The sequence below is a fragment of the Rhinolophus ferrumequinum genome, chromosome 18, assembly GCF_004115265.2.
Source record: "Rhinolophus ferrumequinum isolate MPI-CBG mRhiFer1 chromosome 18, mRhiFer1_v1.p, whole genome shotgun sequence".
NCBI lineage: Eukaryota > Metazoa > Chordata > Mammalia > Chiroptera > Rhinolophidae > Rhinolophus > Rhinolophus ferrumequinum.
Genome location: NC_046301.1, coordinates 39497398 through 39517585, shown reverse-complemented (window position 1 = coordinate 39517585; position 20188 = coordinate 39497398). Strand labels below are relative to the sequence as shown.

The window sequence follows — 20188 nt, the reverse complement described above, 5'->3', positions numbered from 1 at the left end:
CAAATCTTGAGTTCTCCTGGTGGCTTCCAGGTGCAGGTAGCATCCAGCTGTGTCCTTTGGCCACGGTGATGGTGGCGGTGTCCCTCCTGGGGGCTGCCTCTGGCTTCCCGGTCCCTCTCCCAGAGCAGCCAGCAGCTGCCAGTAGGGTCTGGGCTGGCAGAGGGGGTGCGGCCTCCTCGGGAGGTTTGTGCCCAAAGTGGGCCCTCCTCTGTCGAGGGCCGGCCGGGGCCTTGGCCGTTTGTGTTGCCGCGTGCCCTGTGCCATTGGCGTGTCTCTGTTCCAGTTTTATGGCTACCTGTCCCAGCAGCAGAACATGATGCAGGACTACGTGCGGACGGGCACCTACCAGCGCGCAATCCTGCAGAACCACACAGACTTCAAGGACAAGGTGAGCGGAACCTGCCCTGCCTCCCCCTCCTCTCCCTCACACCCCTTCCCTCAGGCTTCCAGCGCACCCCGCCGTGGCAGGTGCCTCTCTCTTTTACCTTTGCTTATGGATTTTATCTTTAATTTTTTCAGATTACAAAAGCAAAATGCACTTATTGTAAAAACTCAACCCAGCATGTACAAATATAGACATGAAAGGTCTCCGTCATTTCCCTCCGAAACAACCACTGCCCGATGTTTCCCACGCATGTACCGGCATACGTGTTTTAGAGTTCTTTAATCTTGTTTATATATGTATAGAATCAGATTGTGTTCTACTACGTGCTCTTCCGGCAAAATACTTTTTTCCCACCTAACTGTGTGTCTTGACACATACTATCAAGTCACATGGATATAGTGTAACTACCTAGTTATTTCTGTTGTTCCTTTTAATATTTTTTCAATATTACCAAGTAGTGTAAAGTAGGTCCTCAGTGCTGATGAATGCTGCGACTTTAAGGCGAAATGACGTATAAGGAGATCAGTTCTATGTCGGCTAATTGGTATAAACGGGAGTTAGGTTCCTATAGCATCTCATCCATGTCGCAATGAACGATGTTGAATGAAATCACGTTAGCTGAGGACACGCAGTATACTCGTGAGCAGTAAAAAGAGCAGTACAGGGCACCTGTGTTCAGAAGTGAAAGTTCATTCTCTTCTTTTCCCCCTTTGAACTAAATGGGAGCTTGTGTTTTTCTCGACTTATCTTTGGGGGTTCTCAGCGTGGTCTGGGTGGATCTGCCTCATCCATTGCCTTGGTTATACCCCCCGAACATTGCTGAGAATTCCCTCAGGACAGAGCCCCCTGGGCCTCACGGCTTGACCCCCACAATCTGGGGAGGGGTTGTCCTGGACACAGCAGCAGCCTCTCAGTACTCTCCTGGCGCCCCAAGCTTCCTGGTGTGTGCTGCTGTGCCGTGCTGGAGCAGTGCGTGGGGCCCGGCAATGGCACACTCCTTCAGCAAAGTACCTTCCAGCTCTCCCAGGACAGGGGTCCACTTATTGGTTCATCCTGAGTTCTGAGAGGCACCCTGAGGCCCTCCTGTCCAACTGTCCCCGTGTCCCTTCTGGGCGCTCACTCTGCCCGCTGCTGTGCCCAGCCCAGAGCAGTTCTGCTTTAGAAAGCAGGTGCACATGTCCACCAGGAACTTTTATCCAGGTTCCGCTAACACAGGAGCAATCAGAGAAATCCAGAATAAGCGATGCTCTACCATACACTAGCCTGGACTCTTCCAAGAGCCCACATCACGGGGGCCAGCAGCTCTTGAGACTGTGCCCAGCGGCCTCAGGGCTTGGGCAGCTCACCTGCCCCAGCCCTGGCACTGGCTGCCTCTCTGGGCTGGGGTCAGCACGCAACTGGGAGATACTGTCATCAACACCCCTAACACCCCCTTTGAGGGCTGCAGAGGCCCCAGAAGGACACCTCTCAGCTTCCGAGCCAGTTTCTAGGGAGGACCACAGCATGGCCTGGCTGATTCAGAGGCCATGGAGCCTGTGGGCTTGGGTAGTGTTGGCTTTCCCCGGGGGCTCCTCCCAGGTTGTGGGGAAATCCTGAGGGGCCTGGGGTCAGAGGCTGCCCACCTCCTGCCTGCTGTGTGGACCTCGGTGGTCACATTGAGGGACTCAGAGGTGTCCTTCCCTTGTGAGCGCTCTTTCCCAGAGAAACTACAGGCTCACGTTTGACAGCCAGGTGTCCACTGTGCTACACAGATAGTTCAAAGCTCAACTAGTCCTTTTTTTTTTTTTTTTTAAGGAGGGCACAGCTCACAGTGGCCCATGCGGGGATCGAACTGGCAACCTTGGTGTTATTAGCACCACGCTCTAACCAACTGAGCTAACCGGCCACCCCTCAACTAGTCCTTCTTGAATCGGGTCCAAGAGCATGTGATGGTCTTAACAGCCTAGCTGACTTCAGAAATCCTGTTCTACCATCTCCAGATCCAGAACCGGGGACCCCCGTGTACTCCAGGCCGCTCAGAAACCACGCTGTGGGCAGCTGCGCGTGCTGTGGGAGGCGGTCTGCAGGACCCGGGTGCGCTCGGCGGCGTGGGTCTGCAGGAGCCCGGGCCTGGTGACGTGCACATCTGCGACCACCGCTGCTTCCTCGGGGCTTCCTTCTCACTGGCCTCTCCTCCCTTAGATTGTTCTTGATGTTGGCTGTGGCTCTGGGATCCTGTCATTTTTCGCCGCCCAAGCTGGAGCGAGGAAGATCTACGCGGTAGAGGCCAGCACCATGGCCCAGCACGCAGAGGTCAGCAGCGCACGTGAGCCCAGCCTGTTCTCGTCCTGCAGCTGGTGCCCGCTCCAGCCTGGGGAAACTGGCCCTGCTGGGAGCCCCCAGGAGACCTGAACCCCAGATCCAGGGGAACCTGGAGACATCATTTCTCTACTTTGGTCTCTTGTCCCCAAAACCAAGTGGTTACAGGAGTGAGAGGCTTGCTGGACCTGAGGTGGTGTGCACTCCATGACTGGTGGTCACCTACCAGTGGTTCAGGGGACGTTTGGGGTTTTTAGAGGCTGGACAGCCTCGTACTTCAGGGGACTGTGCAGTCACACAGACCAGGGTGGGATCTCAGCCCTGGCGAACGCCCCATCTCTCTGAACCCCACTTCCCACACTTGTGAAATATGAGTAACAACAGGGTTTCATTTCATTAGTTTAAGCTATCATTTGTTTGTTGTTCCCTTTTGCGCTGAAACCTTCATTCAGAAGGTTCAAAACCTAAAAGCCACAAAAGGGTGAACAGTGAAGGTGCTTCCTTCCCCACCCCCGGCTCCCAGCTGCGCAGCCCTGTCAGAGGGAGAGGGCAGCAGCATGAGTCTCCAGAGCTAGTGGGGGCTCCTGAGGCGAGCGTGTGCTCCTCCCCCGCCTGGCTCTTACGCAGATGGTAGCCCACCACCATCCTGCACGTGCTCTGCTCCCTTCCTGCTTGTTGCACTTGTCATCATGAAGCTTCCTTGCCTTTCTAGTGGTCACAGAGCGTCCCTTTGCCTGGACGGACCACTTTTGTTTAGACACAGACTATTATTGCCACTCAGGCTGCTTTCCAGTTCTTACAGCACAGATTCCATACTGAACTCCTCATACACGTGTCACCTCCCCTGTGCAACTGTGTCTATAGGGCAGATTTCTAGCCCTGGAATTGCTGGGGTGGAAGGTGTGTCCCAGTTCGGTTTTGGTGGCTGTAGCAAAGCCCACCACCCCCACCTCTCCTCCCATTAGTAGTTGTCATCAGGGGACCTGGAGCTGCAGCAGGGAAAGCCCTGAGGGAGGGCTGGGCCCGTGGCTGGTCACGGCCGTGGGGAGGGTGCCAACAGAGGCAAAGGGACTGGGTGGCTGCATGTGGCTGGAGGCCCTCCTTTCTCTGGGCACGTGCGGCAGGCGGTTGGCTCGGGGACCCCGTGACCCGGCGGCCCTCTCACCTGCAGGTCTTGGTGAAGAGTAACAACCTCACCGATCGGATCGTCGTCATCCCTGGGAAGGTGGAGGAGGTCTCCCTCCCCGAGCAGGTGGACATTATTATCTCGGAGCCCATGGGCTACATGCTCTTCAATGAGCGCATGCTCGAGAGCTACCTCCATGCCAAGAAGTACCTGAGGCCTGGCGGTAAGTGTCCCTGCCGGCCTGGGGCCCCCGTGGGGAGCCCCTGGCAATTGCTCAATGGGCACAGTGGTGGTTCAGTGCCCTGCTAGCCTGTTTCAGTGTCCGGGGGTGCTAAGGGCATTGGGGCCTTGGCCCTGCCCCCCAAAGCCCCCCTCCCCAGCCGGCTGTGGTTTGGGAACCCTGGGCCCCAGACAGACCACACGTCCATCTGCCAGTTCACCTGGTCAGGGTACAGAGGGGCTGCCCTCAGGTCAGATGCCTCCCATCTCGTGCCTTGCCTGGTGTCCCGGGAAGGTGGCAGGTGTGGAAGGTGCTCTGTGGTGGGCACAGAGGAGCTGACGGGTCGCCTTCCTTCCCAGCCCTGCCCCTGGCCTTCAGCCGGACAGGCCCGTGCTCTTCTGGGCCAGGGAGACAGGGTGGGGGTCGGTGTGTAGTGGGGGTAGCTGTCTGGCATGCCATCTGTGGCTCCTGTTTGTGTCACTGCCTGGACATGGACAGTGCTCCTGGGTCATCAAATCACGGTTTGTGCCTGCCCATCTGTCCCGGGGGTCTGCGCCTGGCTCTGAAGGTCTGCTCGTGTATCCATTTTTCAGTTTGGGTGTGTGTTTTTGAGTATTTCTATACAAACAAAGGTGTGTATATGCACGTGTGCGTGTGGCACAGGAGTACCTGGCCAGGACATGGGTGGGAAGCCAGGGGACGGTGTCCTCATGGAGGGTAGGGGTGGTTTAGTCAGCGGGAAGCACCCACTTTGGTCCTCCAGTCTTCCTGGATTCAGGCTGCAGGGATCTGCCTCGGGCCCCACTCCTGGATTTCCCACGGCCGTGTCCTGTGTCTCATATCCCAGGTGTAAGTGTGGGAAGCCAGGCTGCCCAGGGTGGGGGTTGTCTGTACCCACTTTCCTCCCATTGTGCCCATTAGGTGGCTAAGCCTGGCGAGGGGTGGAGGCCCTGGCAGAGTGGGTCTTTCTTACGGGACATAAGGACGGACAGGAGTCAGGCTCTCCGCGCAGCTGCATAGCCCCCCACCCTGTCAAGTAGCCCGGGACCAGCGCTGACCCCTGTCCACCGCATGAGTGTGGCTTCCTTCCATCTCAGGACGCGCCCCTTTTGGTGCCTTCAGGGCTGGGGCACTTTTCCATGATGTCGCCAGGGGTCCTGCAGTCTCCTCCTTGGCAGGTGGCCCCACAAGTGACCTCTGGACCAGAGTGGAACAGCTCTCCTCCCTGCCTGATTCCTGCTAGTGCCTCAGCCCTCTCCCCGCAGAGGAGGAGGGAGGGAGGCCCACAAACCTGAGGCCAGGTGACTCGGCGCCTGGGCTTCCCTAGGGAGCCCCGTATCTCCGTGCTGCTGGCCTTGACTCACCTGTTCCTTGGGCCACGCAGATGGAGACCCTGCCCCGCTCCCCTTTCAGGCCATGGGCCGAACAGGGTGGCCAAGCTGTCCACCTTCCTGCCAGAGCCTGTCCCAGCCGTGGCGATGCAGCTGACGCCCTTCCCCGCCTCCAGCCTCAGCTAAGGCCCCAGTGCTATAGTCTGGGGCTCAGCTTCACTCTGTCCAGGGCCCCCTGCTTCACTTTCTCAGGCTGCACGGCCATGGATGCTGGTGCAAGAGGCACTGCCTGGCTTACGGAGCAGGGCCCTGGAGGCGTGGCCACTTACCCCTGAGACTAGTGGATAACTTCCTGTCTCAGCCATAGTGATGGGACATAAGGACAGTCCCAGCTGACTGTCCGGGTTTAGTGAGACAGTGCATGTCCGTGCTCGTCACGGCCGCTGACAGAGTAGGTGCCCAGTACCTGTCACACGAACGCAGGAAAGAATGAGGGACTGGGAAGGGGGTTCTGGGGCCCGCTGGAGGCTCTGCCAGGCCTTAGGGATGTCCCACCATGACGCCAGCACCCCTCCCTGCCTCCCAGGAAACATGTTCCCTACCATTGGTGATGTCCACCTCGCGCCCTTCACCGATGAACAGCTGTACATGGAGCAGTTCACCAAGGCCAACTTCTGGTGAGTGCCCGTGTGGTGCCTTCTCAGGGGCAGCCCCGCCTCTTTCCCCCCTTCTCAGTAGGACTGCAGGACGGGGGCCAGCTGGGAGAGAAGGCAGGCTGCCCCACCTGGCTCTCCTGCTCTGGTGACCTTGCCGTGGGGGGCGGGGGCTTTCTGCAGGTACCAGCCATCCTTCCATGGAGTGGACCTGTCGGCCCTTCGAGGCGCCGCTGTGGACGAGTATTTCCGGCAGCCTGTGGTGGTGAGTGGGGCAGCTGGGCTGCTGTCGCGTTAGCACTGGAGATGGCCCTCCTCGGCGGTGACGGGTGGGGGGCACAGGCTTTCCTTCAGGCCTCGTGCAAGCTGTGCAGCCCTAGGGAATCCACTTTCCTTCTCTGAGTTCTCACTTCTGCCCCTACACAGAGCTCTCTCACAGAGACGTCAGGAATAAAGTGACAGGCATGAAGAGGGCTAAGCACACAGCAGGCATGCAGTACTTGTGAACTGTTACTAGATGAATTGGTCCTTGGTCAACTGAGTTTATTTGATTGACTTTAATTATTGAGATTTTTGAACTGATTATATAGACTCTATGGTTAAAAATCAAAAAAGTATAAGTGTGAAGCCTCCCAACTCCTGTCCCCAGACACAGTTCTCCTTCCTATTGGCAAACAGTATTTCTTGTATCTTTCCAGAAGTTTTATACGTAAATGTGTGTGTGTGCGCCTGTGTGTAAACCTTTCTTTCTCAATATATATACAGCATAATCAACATACTGTTCGTACTTTGTGGTCAGAGAACATACACTGTATGATATTAGTCCTTTGAAATTTGAGAGTTGCTGTATGAAACTCTCTTGGTTTATGTTCTGTGTGTAGTGAGAAAAATGTGTATCAATCACTTGAGTTATATTATATTACTATATATATTACTATATATATTATGCAGAATTATATTACTGTCAATTAGCTCGCATTTGTTAATATGTTGGTCAAATCTTCTGTCTCTAGTGATTTTTCGATCTCCTTTTCCTATCTATCAGTGATTGTAGATTTATTTTCCGATTTAGTTCTGATAGGTTTTGCTTTATATTTTTGGACACTACATTATTAGGAGCGTACAGATTTAGGATTATTATATCTTCCTGTTGGGTTGATCCTTTTGTCATTATTAAAAATGGCTCTTTTTATCTTGAGTGGTATTTCTTGCCTTAAAGTCTATTTTTTTACTGATAGTGGTTCAGCTACTCTGGCTTTATTTTGGTTAATTTTTGTATAATATATATTTCTCTGCCATTCTACTTTCAGTCTTTTGTGTTCTTATTAAGGGTTGTCTTACGTAAGTAGAATATATTTGGGTTTTGTTTTTGAACCAGATTAATGTTTTCTGTCTTTTAATTAAAATATTTAAACCATTTACATTTACTGTGAATACTGCTCTTTATGGGTATAAATCTGTCATTTTACTGTTTTTCTATTTATCCTGTTTTTGTTTTTAACTCTTTTCTTGCCTTCTTTTGTTTTAATATAGTCTATATTATTGCTTTCTCCTCTTGAAGTCTTTCACTATTTTCGAGAGATTCTCGGGCCGTATCTCTTTTAAATATACCTCCACACCATTCTCCTTCTTCTTCCAGGATTCTAATTACATGTACATTAGACCTTTTCATCATGTCTCAGATGAGTCTTACACTCTATTCTTTGTTTTCCATCCTTTATTCTCTCAAATGTGTCATTTTCCTATTTTCTACTGATCTACCTTCCAGTTCTAATCCTCTCTTCGCTATGTCTAATCTGATTTTCTAATTCTTAATTTCGGTTCTAGAATTTTATTTGGCTTATTTTTTATTATTTCAGTTCTCTGTGAAACATCACCTTTTTTCTTGAATATATTAATTATAAGTCTTTGATCACTTTTAGTATCTGGCTAAGTATTAAGTGTATTTCTGTTGTTTTATTCTCTTGGTTTTTTGTTCTCATCCTTTGGTCCTGTCTCTTGGTGCCTGGCCATCCAACGCCAGAATGAGAAATTATAGAGGTTCTGGATGATGTTTTTCCTTCCAAGGATTTGTTTTCTTTAGGCATTTAGCCATATGGACAGATCACCTTGGTCCTGTCATGCACTTGAGATATTTGGTGGTTGCTTTTCAGACTTTACTTGGCTGGTATATTTCCTTGCTTCCCTATAGGACAGTGGTTCTCAAAATTTTGGTCTCAGGACCCCTTCACATTGTTAAAAATGGAGAATCCCAAATAACTTTTGTTTAAGTGTGTTGTATATATTGATAACTGTCAATATCTATGGGTATTAAAAACTAAGCCCAAGAAATTTAAAAATATTCATTTAATTAACATAAATAGTATTTTTAAGAAAAAACTATTTTCCAAAACTTTTCAGCGAGAATAGTGGGTTTTTAAAGATTTGCAAATCTTTAATATCTGGCTTAACAGAAGACGGTTGGATTCTGCTTCTGCATTCCTTTGCTGTGATCTCACAGGTGAGCGAATGAATGGAAAAGGTAGAAAACATCTGAGTCTTATTATGTAAATAGTTTTGACCTTGAGGGTGCTCAGTCTGGAAGGGACCACACCTGGAGAACCAGGGCTTTAGGCAGGAGCCTTCAGTGGTCCCAGTGAGCCTGGGGGTTCCCAGAGCCCCTCATTCCAGCTTCCCAGCGCCAATACTACTGAGCCTTTCCTTGGATTTTTAGTGACTTAGAAGTGGTCTTCTGCTTGGTGTCTTGGCCTCTAACCCTCACCCCCTACACAACTCACGGCTTGGCAAATGCCACGATGTGAAATCACATGCAGAACGTCCACCTTGCATTTCCACATTTCCCTTTTCTTTTAACTCTTGGCCCCTTGAGTCCCAACTTCCTTGGTAACCTGGAGCCCCCACTTTGCTTTCCCCATGCAGGGAGGCTGCTGAAAGGTCCCACCCCAAAGGGAAAGGTGCAGGCCAAAAAGCATCTCCTGTCTAGGCTCTTGGCCCCCAAAGCTGTGGCTGCTGCAGTCGCTCTCCAGTGCTTTCAAACAACTGGGGTTTTTTTCTGTGTTTTATTCGGCTCATACAGTTCTTGGCCAGAGTGTTATTAGTCTGATAGAGAATCTCCATCGTAGCTGGGAACGGACATCAGCACACAGTTCTCTAACTTGGTTTTTTTGTGGACTTGCTTAACAATTTATCTCGGAGATCTTTCTCCATCTGTTCATAAAGAGCCTCTTCGTTCTTTTGTATGTACGCACAGCCTTTTATGGATGGGCCATCGTTGACTTAATTAGAGGATTTCTAATGCGTCACTGCTATAGACAATCTCATTATGCTTGTGAGTTTGTATATGTGAATATCTACCCATAGGTTAGACTGGAAGTGAAACTGCCATGTCTTTAATCCGTATGAATGCTTGTCATTTTGAGAGCTGTCACCTAATTGTCCTCCATGGTGTCGTACCTATTCATCCTTCCCAGTATGGTTGAGAAGGGCGAACTGTTAAAGCTGCTGAATGGCCTAGAGGCCATAGTCACACTCGAGGATAGGGCAGGCTCTCCCGTGTCTCGCTGGCCCCGAGCCTGAAGCCAGATCGCCCCTGTGGTCTCTCCCAGGACACATTTGACATCCGGATCCTGATGGCCAAGTCTGTCAAGTACACAGTGAACTTCTTAGAAGCCAAAGAAGGGGATTTGCACAGGTACTAGCCCCCGTGCCCCTCCTCTCGGGCCACTGCTGGCTCCCAGAGGCATTCTGCTGCCCCAGGGCAGGTGGGCGGGCGGGGTCCAGGACTGCGCACAGCCAAAACCTCTGCTCTCCTAGCAGCCCATTTGGCTTCCCCGGCAACCACTGCCCTTTGTCTTCTAGGATAGAAATCCCATTCAAATTTCACATGCTGCATTCCGGGCTGGTTCATGGTCTGGCTTTCTGGTTTGACGTCGCATTCATTGGCTCCATGTGAGTGCAACAGAGCAGAGCATGCTGTCCCCCCTGCCTCCCAGGACTTCCCTGCAGCTGTGATCCACAGGCCTGGCTGCTTCGGAAGCTGAGCTGGGGGCTGGGAGGGCAGCACGCGACCCCTCCACGTTCCCCCGTCCCTTCCAAAAGGCAGTGAGAGCTTGCCTTTGAGCCAGAGGTGGTTGTGGAGGGGAACGTGTCTACCCTGTTTTGAGTGACTGTCCTTCACGGGGCCTGGTCTGTCTCTTGGCACAGATGTCAGGGTGGACGGGCACCCATGGCTGGTCCCCGTGTGTGTGTGTGCATGGCCAGCCTGTTAGCTGCAGGGCCCTAGGGTACCCCCGTCAGAGGCAGACACCTGGGGGGAGAGAGCTGAAGGTACACAGGGCAGCAGCTCCAGCCCGGTAAAGCACATGCCTGTCCCTGCCCGGCAGAATGACCGTGTGGCTGTCCACGGCCCCGACAGAGCCCCTGACCCACTGGTACCAAGTCCGGTGCCTGTTCCAGTCACCACTGTTCGCCAAGGCCGGGGACACGCTCTCAGGGACATGTCTGCTTATTGCCAACAAAAGGTGTGAGCTGCCGCCCAGGGCTGGGGGAGGCAGGGGGCCGGCGCCCAGCAGCTCATGGCCGCTCTCCCCTGCCCTCCCCACAGACAGAGCTACGACATCAGTATTGTGGCCCAGGTAGACCAGACGGGCTCCAAATCCAGTAACCTCCTAGATCTGAAAAACCCCTTCTTCAGGTACGATGGGTCCTTGGCCTGCGTGGGGGGCGCCTTCCTGGCCCACAGCCCATCGGCCCTGCCCATGGGTCCATCTCTGCCGCAGATACACAGGCACGACACCGTCGCCCCCGCCTGGCTCCCACTACACGTCCCCTTCGGAGAACATGTGGAACACGGGCGGCAGCTACAACCTCAGCAGTGGGATGGCCGTGGCTGGTGAGGCCCCCGTGCGGGTGGGTGGCAGCAGGGCCACTTCCTGGTCACACCTGCCTGCGCTCCCAGGGAAAAGCTGGCAGTTCTGGCCCCTCACACCCCACCCAGGACCCTGTCCCCTCCCCTGACGCCTCCCTTTCTGGGCACAGGGATGCCGACCGCCTATGACCTGAGCAGTGTTATCGCCGGTGGCTCCAGCGTGGGCCACAACAACCTGATCCCTCTAGGTGAGTATCCCCAGGTCTGGGTGCGGGGGGGTGCCCCCCAGGACGGCCTGGGTACTTGGGCCTCTGCATCACCGTCGCCGTTATCCTTTTCCTCTTCCTGGGGCTCCTGGCTGAGGTTCTCCATTCCTCTCTGCCTCGCTCTGCCGCCACTGCGCCCACCCTCTCTGCACCCTGGTGTGAAATCGCGAGTGGCAGCACCCACTGCGGGCAGAACGTGGGCTGGGGCTGGCCGGGGGCGGTGACGCCGTCTCCCTTCCTTCCTCCCTCTGCTGCGCAGCCAACACGGGGATTGTCAATCACACCCACTCCCGGATGGGCTCCATAATGAGCACGGGGATTGTCCAAGGTAACGAGGGAGTGGGTCCCGCGGGTGTGAGCGCTCTGACCGCCGGGCCACCCACCCGCCCTCTCGCCTGCTCTTTCTCTCCCTCTGACTCTGCTGTGGGGCTGGGCGGGCGAGGGGACAGAGCCAGCCCTCAGTGTCCACGCCTCGCCCCACAGGCTCCTCCGGCGCCCAGGGCAGCAGTGGCGGCAGCTCCAGTGCCCACTATGCGGTCAACAGCCAGTTCACCATGGGTGGCCCCGCCATCTCGATGGCCTCGCCCATGTCCATCCCAACTAACACCATGCACTATGGGAGCTAGGCCCCTCCAGCGGGGAATGGACTGACAGCACCAGGAAACCAAATGAAGACCCTGCCCACCCACCCCTCCGCCCAGGCGGCTTTCAACCCTGTACTGGAGAAGCCGAAGCACCGGTCACAGCCTCTTTGCTATGGGAACTCGGACACTTTTTTACACAATGTTGCCGCTACCACCCTCACCCTACCACCCACCCACATCTTGGCCCTCCATCCAAATATGGCGTGTCGCTGCCATGTTTTACAGAAGATCATGTCGTGGGAGCCCTGTTTCCCTCTCCTGCCCTCCACCCTGACCTGGGTTTAACATCGCCCCTAACAGGCGTGTCCAGGCCTGACAGCTGTGGCCCTGTGGGGAGCGGCTGCCGCCCCTTCCCCGGGCGCCTGCCCTGCTCGCCTGTCTTGCGGGAAAGCAGTCCTGGCCAGGCAGGGCCTTCCCTTCAACTACCAGGCCTTGGTCACGATGGGCGTGACATGCTGCTTTTTTTAATTTTATTTTTTTACGAAAAGAACCAGTGTCAATTCACAGACCCTCTGAGAAACCAGGCCGGCCGGGCCGAGCCAGCATCCCCTCCCCAACTCAGAGGTTAGTGGTGAGGGGTGGCCCTGCCGGATCTTCAGGACAGGGTGGGGCTGGGCCTGCGCAGCCCCACAGCCCCTCCCACAAAAGGGTTCACCTCACACTTGAATGTACAACCCACCCTGGCTGTCGGGAAGGCCCTCCGTCCTTGGCCCCTGCCTCTTGCTGCTGTCCTGTCCCCAAGTCCCTGCGGGTCCCCCACCCCCAGTAAGAGCTAGAACAGGCGGGCCTGGATGGGGAGGGTCACTGTCAGCCGCTGGGGGCAGACACAGAAACCTCAAGGATCTGTCATGGAAGGCGTCCTTTTCCTTGTAGCGAAAATTAGGCCTGTGTATTTCCCTCCATATTTGTAGATGTTTCAGTCCCTACTATAATGATGGCATTTTGGTCCCTTCCCAGCCTGGGAAGGGACCTTGCAGGGACCTTTCCCTCCAAAAAATAGAAAAAACAAAATAAATAAGGAAATGTATGTTTCAGCACAGGCAATTTTCTTCTACTTCTGCCCCCCGCCCTGATTCCAACATCCCCAGACTGGATGTGGTGGAGCTGAGGTCAGTCCCTGCGAACTGGGCACGCTGGGAAGGGTGGGCACAGCGGAGGCTAGGGAGGCCCTGTCTGCTCTCCTGCCTGTCCTGTTGGGGAAAGCAGCATGCGCAGTGGGCGGCCTCCGGGCTGACAGCTGCACTGGACGCTCCCTGCTCAGCCACCCCTCTCCCGCCTTTATATAAATTCTCTGAATCACCTTTGCATAGAAAATAAAAGTGTTTGCTTTGTAAGAAAAGTGTGGAAAGTAGCAGAGTGATCTCGAGGTGTCAAGGGAGCCTTCAGTCATCGTTGGGGGGCAGGGCAGGCAAGGGCATCCTCGTGTTGGACCTGAAAAAGAGAAACTAGCAGTGACCCTTTGACTTCTCACTTGGAGGGGAAGGAGAAGGCCGGAAGCCCCTCAGCCACAGCTGGAAACAGTTCCCTACCTGCAGGCTCGTGCCTTCCTAGGTCACCATGGTCCTTGGTGAGGTGGATGCCAGGAGTGTATTTGGGGACAGAGAGATGGCCTGGGGTGGAGGTGCAATGTGCTCCAGAGGCAGCGGCTGGAAGAAATAAAACTGAACCGAGACCCCCTGGGGTTAGCATCGGGGCCAGCAAGCTGACCCCCCAACCCCAAGGCCCAGCTGTGACCACCCCAGACCCGTACCTTACAGCCCACGGCCAGGAGGGCATGGAGCAGCACGACGGCAGACAGCAGCACAGCGGCTACCAACCTGGTGTCCTCGCGGACGACAGGCCAGAGGGTGAAGACCAGGCCAGAGGCTGACAGGGCCAGAGCCAGTGCCCCAAAGAGCCACTGCAGCCACGGGACAGGGATCAGCCACAAGACCTGGGAGTGACATGGCAGCTAGCTACAGGTGTCTCCACGGCACCTGCCCCCCACCCTCCAGGGCCGCACTCACCACGGTGGGGATGAAGACAAAGAGGGAATAGCCATAGACGCACACGGTCTCCAGGAAGGTGTACGGCCCCATGCGCTCCCGGACGCCCTTGCGCCACCGCAGAAAGCCCCACAGTGCCAGCGGCACCAGCCAGGCGTAGCAGTAAATAGTGATGCCAGCCACCGTCACTGCAGGGCAAGGCAGGCAGTCATCCCCGGAGCCTCGCCGCCCCCCACCCCGGGGCTGAGCCTTGCCTGCTCTGCTTACCTTTGTGGAACTGGGGGCTGTAGTGGATGGAGGGGTCCTTCCTCTGGGCCAGCACCAGGGTCAGGTTGCCGGTAATGGCCAGGACAAAGGCTAGTGTGGCGCAGATCCAGAAAGGGCCTGCGGGTGGGGTGCGATCAGGGTCCCAGGCCCAGAGCTCCTAGGACAGCTGCCTTGCCCTGTTTTGTCCCAGCCTCTTCCCAAGCTCTGGGCTGTCTCCACCCCAACTAACTCAGCTCACACCCGTGACAACCTGGTGGCTGAATCCAGTACTAGCTCTCAGTCCTCACTTTTCTTGGCCTTTCAACAGTGCCGTAGCTGATCTTCCCTCCTTCTGGAAACACTCTCCACATTCTTGGCTTCTGTCTCATGTCATCGGCAATTCCTCCAAGTCTTCGATACCCTGACCTCTTTAACAATAGGGAGCCAGCTGGGCCCAGTTCTTGGCCCCCTCTCCATCTGTATTCACCCCTCGCATGACCTTGTTCAATCTCAGGCTTTGTGCCACCTCTGGGCGGATGACTCCCAAACGTCTCAAGTCCGGGCCTCTACCCTGAATCTTGGGTTTACAGTCCATGTTTCCACATGTGCATCTCCTCCTCCACGCTCGCACTTGCCTCTCAAACCTACCCAGCTTTTCCCATCAATAAACTCCACCCTCCTCCTAGTCCAGGCACGAACCTTGGTGTCGTCCCTGGCTGTTCTCTGGCCATCCCACACCGCGTGGGTCAGCAAATCCCATCAGCTCTATCGTCAAGACACAGACCCAAATCCCAGCACTCCTTCCCCTGGAGCTGGACCCAGCACCATCCCACAGCTGAACCAGGGCTGCCACCCTCGCCCTGCACAGTGGCCAGAGGGCACCTGAGAGCACTGAAGTAAGATCCCTTCTCACTGAGGCTTAGGAGGCCTGTGCCATCTGTCACCCTGGTGGCCTCCTGGCAGGTCACTGCTCCAATGACAATGGTGCTCTGCAGTTCAGGTGTGTTTTGGCCACAGGGCTCATGCCCCTTCTAGAGTGTTCTTCCCCTAGGTCTCCCCTCCCTCCAACCCTGACACCAACAAGACTCATTCCCTCACCATCCACAGAGGGGCCTTCCCTGAGCAACCCATGCAAAGTGGCAACTCTCCTCCTCTACACCAGCTGCTTCTCTTCCTGCACATCGCTCTCTGCAATCGTTTGTCTCTGTCACCCTGCACAGTATAAGTTTCATGCTCGCCGTGAGTGATTGTTTTCTTCTCAGCTGTATTCCAGGGCCTGGCACTCAGTTCCCAGTTGCTGAATGAATAATTGAATGAGCTGAAAGCACAACCTCACTCACCATACAGGTCCGGCCGATTCCGCAGATGGTGCCGTACAAAGTTGTGGCCGGGTCTGGGCAACAACGAGCCTTTGATCCGGTCGAGAACCTGGAGGCGAGGCCAGGGCCCAGGATGGAAGCCTGCCAGGGCTCCCCACCACCCACAGAGGAAAGAGGCCAAGCTCCTCCCCTGGCCTTAGAGGCTTTCTGTTGCCCCCCCCCCCACCACCCCTCTCCATACTGCTTGAAAGGAATCAGTTCTTCCCTCTGGGATTGTAATGGGCTGTTCCCATGGCCTGGAGCCCCTTCCCCTGGCCAGACCCCACTCAATATTCCAGTGTTCCATTACTCTGAAGGACTTCTGGGCCTGCCGTCTTCCTCTTCGCTAGGCCGCCCTCGCTGCCTCCTCTAATGCCGGTAAGGTCAGTCAACAAGTCCTGAGTATTCTCCTCCCCACATGTCTCTCCAACAGGTTTCCTACTCTAACCCTGGCTTATTATCTTCCACCCTGGCCTGGGGCCTCTGATCCACCTTCCACGTTGCTCGTTCCACTCAATCTTCTGCTCTAGACCCATGACTCTCCAGCACTCTCAAAATAAAACCCAAACTCCTTAACACAGCTAACAAGGCCCTTTGTGATCTGGCTTCTGCCTACCTATCCCCCACCTCTCTCTCCAACCAGATTGAGTATAGTTCATGCCTTCTGTCATCTTTTGATCCTCTGTATACGATGTCCCCTGTGCCTGGAACACACTTATGCTTCCTTCCACTCTGCCCTGACACGTCTTCCTTTTTCTTTACGTCTCAGCAAATCCCTCACCTCCTCCAGGAGGCCTTTCTCTAACCTAACATACCAGGCGCATCCCGTGTTTCCAAAAGCCCCCGTCATCACGTCATAATCCTTATAGCGTCATAATCCTCATAGTGCACCTGTTACTTCTGCTAGCCTGGGTGTAAGCTCTTGTTCTCCACATGTGTATCTCCAGCAACTTGCCCAGGTGCACAGGAAGCGCTCAGTAAATAGTAGCTGAACCCTAAGCGTGACTCTGAGCCCCTCCCACCAAGGTTCCCGGGCCTGACCTGCGAGGTATCCACGTCAAAGAAGCTCTGATAGTAGTCAAAGGTCCAGAATCCCGGCTGCTGCTTCTCCTCCTGTAGAAGCTGCACAGTGCGGGCTTTCAGTGACTACCCTTCCAGCCTGGGTCAACGGGGGGCTGGACGGAGGCGGGGCACAGGGACTTATGTGACTCACCGAAGTCTTGTCATTTTCCTCCACCTCATCCTCAGCTCCCAAGCCCACAGCCACAGCCACGTGCCCCTGTGGGGTCAGCTGATCAGTTCTGCTGGTGGTGGCCGCATCTGGGGTCTCGGCCAACAGATTAGTGGCTTCCTCGAACTCTACCGAGAATAAATATGGGACACAGGCATGTGTATGAGGTCAAGACAATTGGGTTTGGTCCACTGCTCATCTGGGGTCCAAGACTAACCACGGTCATCCCAGTGCTCTCCCCAACTCAGGGCCTGGCCAATTTTGGGGAGTAGGAAGGTGTGTTCTCTCACTCCTAACAAGGGACTGCAATTGAGGGCTGGTTCTAGGATGGGGTCAGGTCTGGGGTAGTGGTCTGGGTTTGAGGTCAGAGTTCAGGGCTGGAGTGGGGTTTGAGTTAGGGCTCGGTTTCATGCCTGGAGTCAGGGTTTACAACAGACTGCTGCTCCTGTTAGATATGGGTTGGGACCTGGATAGGAGGTTCTGGCCAGGTCGCAGCCGCACTCACCATGGAAGGCTAGTTCGTCGGCCGCTGCCATGGTCGCTCAGGGGCATCACCGGACCTCGCTCTGAGGACAGAGGCCAATCAGGCCCGCCCGCAATCCCACGCGGCACCCTTCGTGGAGTCAGCCCCCAGCCGGGCCTGGCGGCTAACCGCACTCACCCGGGCGTGAACTCGCCGTCCCTGCCCCACAGGTGCAACACCCCCCTCTTTACCTGAGGCCGTCTCAGCTCGCGTGGCCAGGGGTTTCTGCGCCTGCGCGGCCCGCCTACTGGTCAATCAATCCAGCTCGGCCCAGAGAGCAACATCCGGAGCCTGTCCGTCTTCTATCCTCTTCCGATGGGAAGCCACTTCCGGCAATTTTAGCGCTTGCGCAGATAAGACTGCCCGGACCATTTACTTTAACACCTGGCGTTTCTCTTCGGAGAACGGTCGCTAAGCCGGAAGGGAATGGCGGCGGCCGCTCTGAAGAGACTTTGGTCGCGAAGCCGCGGACAGGTGGAGGACGCGGCGGCCTCTAAGCCAGGCGCGTGGGCGCGGTTGGGTGAGTAGCCGCTAGCAGAGGGAAAGGTAGCCGCAGCGGCTGGACCTCTCTCACCGCGCTTCTCTCCTTTTAGGCGTCTGGGCCCGCGCGCTGCTCCGGGACTACGCCGAGGCCTGCGGGGACGCGGCAGCGGCTGCGCGGGCCCGGCCAGTAAGGGCGGCCGTGTACGTGGGGTTGCTGGGCGGTGCGGCGGCCTGCTGCGCATTGGCGCCCAGCGAGGCATCCTTCGAGGAGGCGCTGCTGGATGCGTCGGGGACCCTTCTGCTCCTGGCGCCGGCCACGCGCAATCGCGACTCAGAAGCGTACGTGCAGCGGCTGCTCTGGCTGCGGGGCCGCGGTTGCCTGCGCCACGTGAACCTGGGCCTCTGTTCGCTGGTGTATGAAGCGCCCTACGACGCCCAGGCCAGTCTCTACCAGGCCCGCTGCCGCTACCTGCAACCCCGCTGGGACGAGTTCCCGGACCGGATCCTGGACGTGGGCTTCGTGGGCCGCTGGTGGGTGCTGGGGGCTCGGATGCGCGACAGCGACATCAACGACGACGAGTTCCTCCACCTGCCGGCACATTTGCGCGTCGTCGGGCCCCATCAGCTGCACTCGGAGGCCAACGAGCGGCTCTTTGACGAGAAATACCTGCCTGTCGTGCTCACCAACGATCAGGTGGACCAGGCGCTGTGGGAGGAGCAGGTGTTGCAGAAGGAGAAGAAGGACAAGCTGGCCCTGAGCCAGGTCGACTTGCTTATGCAGTCGGAGGGCCCAAGATGAAACACAGTGAGGGCAAGGTCCCAACGCAGCTACGAGCCCTGGCAGACTTTTTGCCCGGATTATGCAGTTGGTGTGAGTGAGCCTCAAGTGCAGAGTGACTGAATAACATGCAGAGTGTTCCCCCGCTGGGTTTTCATATAATTAGGGGGTCTTTTTTTCCTTTCACATCGTTCCTTGTTAGCTGAAGCTAATTCAGAGCCTTCTTGGTCTAGGAGTTGGGAGAGCAGAGCGACCATATGTTTATCACTGCCAGAATTTGTAATGAGCCTTACACATAAGTAAGCCTATTTCATTTGGCCTCACAGTCCCCTGGAGGTATAGTATATCTCTCAGGCCTTTCAGATTATTGTTTTAAATTTTTAGCTGTGATGTTTATACTCTCATGTTCATGAGTAACTTTTTTTTTTAATTTAATGTTGAAATAATTATAGTCCCATAGGAAACCGGAAAATAATACGGAGACATCCTGTTTCCCCTTTGCCCAGCTTCCCCCAAATGGTAACATTTTACATAAGCAATACCAAACTAGAGATTGACATTGTAGGACTGTTTGGATTTTACAGGGAAACTTTTTGCAAAAACAAGCTGCTTTTTACCATTTGCGAATTGATAGTGATATTAAAGAAACTTGGAAGGATAAAACGTTTTCTGAACTGGAAGTCTATATGGAATCAGACTCTGCCTTTGTTATACTATAGTAATGTTGAAAACAGAATCCTATGGAAAGGAATATGTTAGTGTGCATAGCTGGTACTTAGCTAGGTTATGGTAATCATACTTTAAAAACTAAATTATTAGAAGAATGAGACTAACGAGGTGGCCTGTGGCTAGTTAATAAAACCAGGAGATGAAACAGCCAGCTTTGTTACCATGTTTGTATTCGTGTGCTTTGCTATTAAGTTTTGGTAGTTGAACCTTCCATTCGTACTATGGGTGCATGCGACACATGGTAATTTTTATCCTTATTTTGGGGGCAGGGGAGTGTTTTCCAAGTCAGCATTTTCATTTTACAAAGGAAAAAGTGAGGTTCAAAAAGTTTGTTATTTTTCCAAGACTGTGGCAGAGCCAAGATTCAAACTGTAACTCCCAACCCTCTCAGTTAATTTTCAAATTCACAGCACCATCCTTGATCCTGATAATATCCTGCCAGAAATTAAGTACTGCTATCATTAGCCATAAATAAAATTTGAAAACGAAATAAATATTTAAAAATGCAATGAAAACAAAAGACAAATAATATTATACTGTATTCTAATCCTACAGTGTGACATGCCAAAGGCTCTGAACCTAAATCCTGACATTTTTGTTCAAGAGAAAGAGAGAGAGAGATTAGCCAACTTCAGGGAAGGGTTTAAGCCAATTGGCATCAAAGTGAGACTTGTTCCTCACCGTGATCAGAAGTATTGAAGGAGGACTGACTGCACGTCTCCATTGCTTGAGTCAGTTACTAAGCGCCACTTCTGACTTCCTGCCCGGGTGTGTTCCATGGGGCTAACCCCCTGTAACAAGCTCAGCAGTGGTTGGCAACAAACTAAACAACTCGCAGTGTGTTCATAGGAATTAAGGGGCTTGCTATAGACCTGAAGTCCGTGTGGCTTTGTCTCTGGTAGGAGGGGTTGGCCTTTCCCGAGGAATTCTACCATACTTTTACTCCCCACTCCAGGAGCTCTGGCCTCGTGAGTTTGATCGAAGGCGTGTGGACCAGAGCTGTTAGACTGGGGACCAGGTATTCCTCATGCTCTGCATGTTGGACCATACACAGGCTCCCATAGG

General features: G+C 54.3%; 3 protein-coding genes across 6 annotated transcripts in view; 2 read left to right on the top strand and 1 right to left on the bottom strand.

Moving 5' to 3' along the window:
• CARM1 (coactivator associated arginine methyltransferase 1) overlaps window positions 1–11811 on the top strand; it is a 38712-nt gene extending 26901 nt beyond the window's left edge. Inside the window, exons 4-16 of one of the 3 annotated variants that reach the window (XM_033133822.1) lie at window positions 284–388; window positions 2567–2677; window positions 3855–4032; window positions 5947–6037; window positions 6197–6278; window positions 9619–9704; window positions 9872–9961; window positions 10396–10533; window positions 10617–10706; window positions 10792–10904; window positions 11051–11128; window positions 11406–11474; window positions 11630–11811. In XM_033133822.1, coding sequence (XP_032989713.1) covers window positions 284–388; window positions 2567–2677; window positions 3855–4032; window positions 5947–6037; window positions 6197–6278; window positions 9619–9704; window positions 9872–9961; window positions 10396–10533; window positions 10617–10706; window positions 10792–10904; window positions 11051–11128; window positions 11406–11474; window positions 11630–11772 — 1374 coding nt within the window. In that variant the 3' untranslated portion in view covers window positions 11773–11811. The remainder of the gene's footprint in view (window positions 1–283; window positions 389–2566; window positions 2678–3854; window positions 4033–5946; window positions 6038–6196; window positions 6279–9618; window positions 9705–9871; window positions 9962–10395; window positions 10534–10616; window positions 10707–10791; window positions 10905–11050; window positions 11129–11405; window positions 11475–11629) is intronic. The other 2 variants (XM_033133824.1, XM_033133823.1) reach the window with 2 other exon arrangements.
• On the bottom strand, window positions 11804–17451 carry YIPF2 (Yip1 domain family member 2). 2 transcript variants are annotated; one of them, XM_033133825.1, is made up of 10 exons: window positions 17325–17451; window positions 17116–17176; window positions 16593–16738; window positions 16421–16501; window positions 15362–15449; window positions 14043–14159; window positions 13797–13963; window positions 13541–13723; window positions 13320–13451; window positions 11807–13221 (listed from the first exon to the last, which is right to left on the bottom strand). In XM_033133825.1, exons 2-9 carry the CDS (start codon window positions 17144–17146, stop codon window positions 13338–13340), a joined length of 927 nt encoding a protein of 308 aa, XP_032989716.1. In that variant the 5' UTR covers window positions 17147–17176; window positions 17325–17451; the 3' UTR covers window positions 11807–13221; window positions 13320–13337. The 2 variants fall into 2 exon arrangements, with proteins under 2 accessions (XP_032989717.1, XP_032989716.1); XM_033133826.1 differs by having other exon boundaries at window positions 11804–13221; window positions 13541–13690; window positions 17116–17333.
• On the top strand, window positions 17447–19057 carry TIMM29 (translocase of inner mitochondrial membrane 29). Its single transcript, XM_033133827.1, has 2 exons — window positions 17447–17653; window positions 17727–19057. The coding sequence occupies exons 1-2, from the start codon at window positions 17560–17562 to the stop codon at window positions 18413–18415; spliced, it is 783 nt and encodes a 260-aa protein (XP_032989718.1). The 5' UTR covers window positions 17447–17559; the 3' UTR covers window positions 18416–19057.
• Window positions 19058–20188: the final 1131 nt, after the last annotated feature.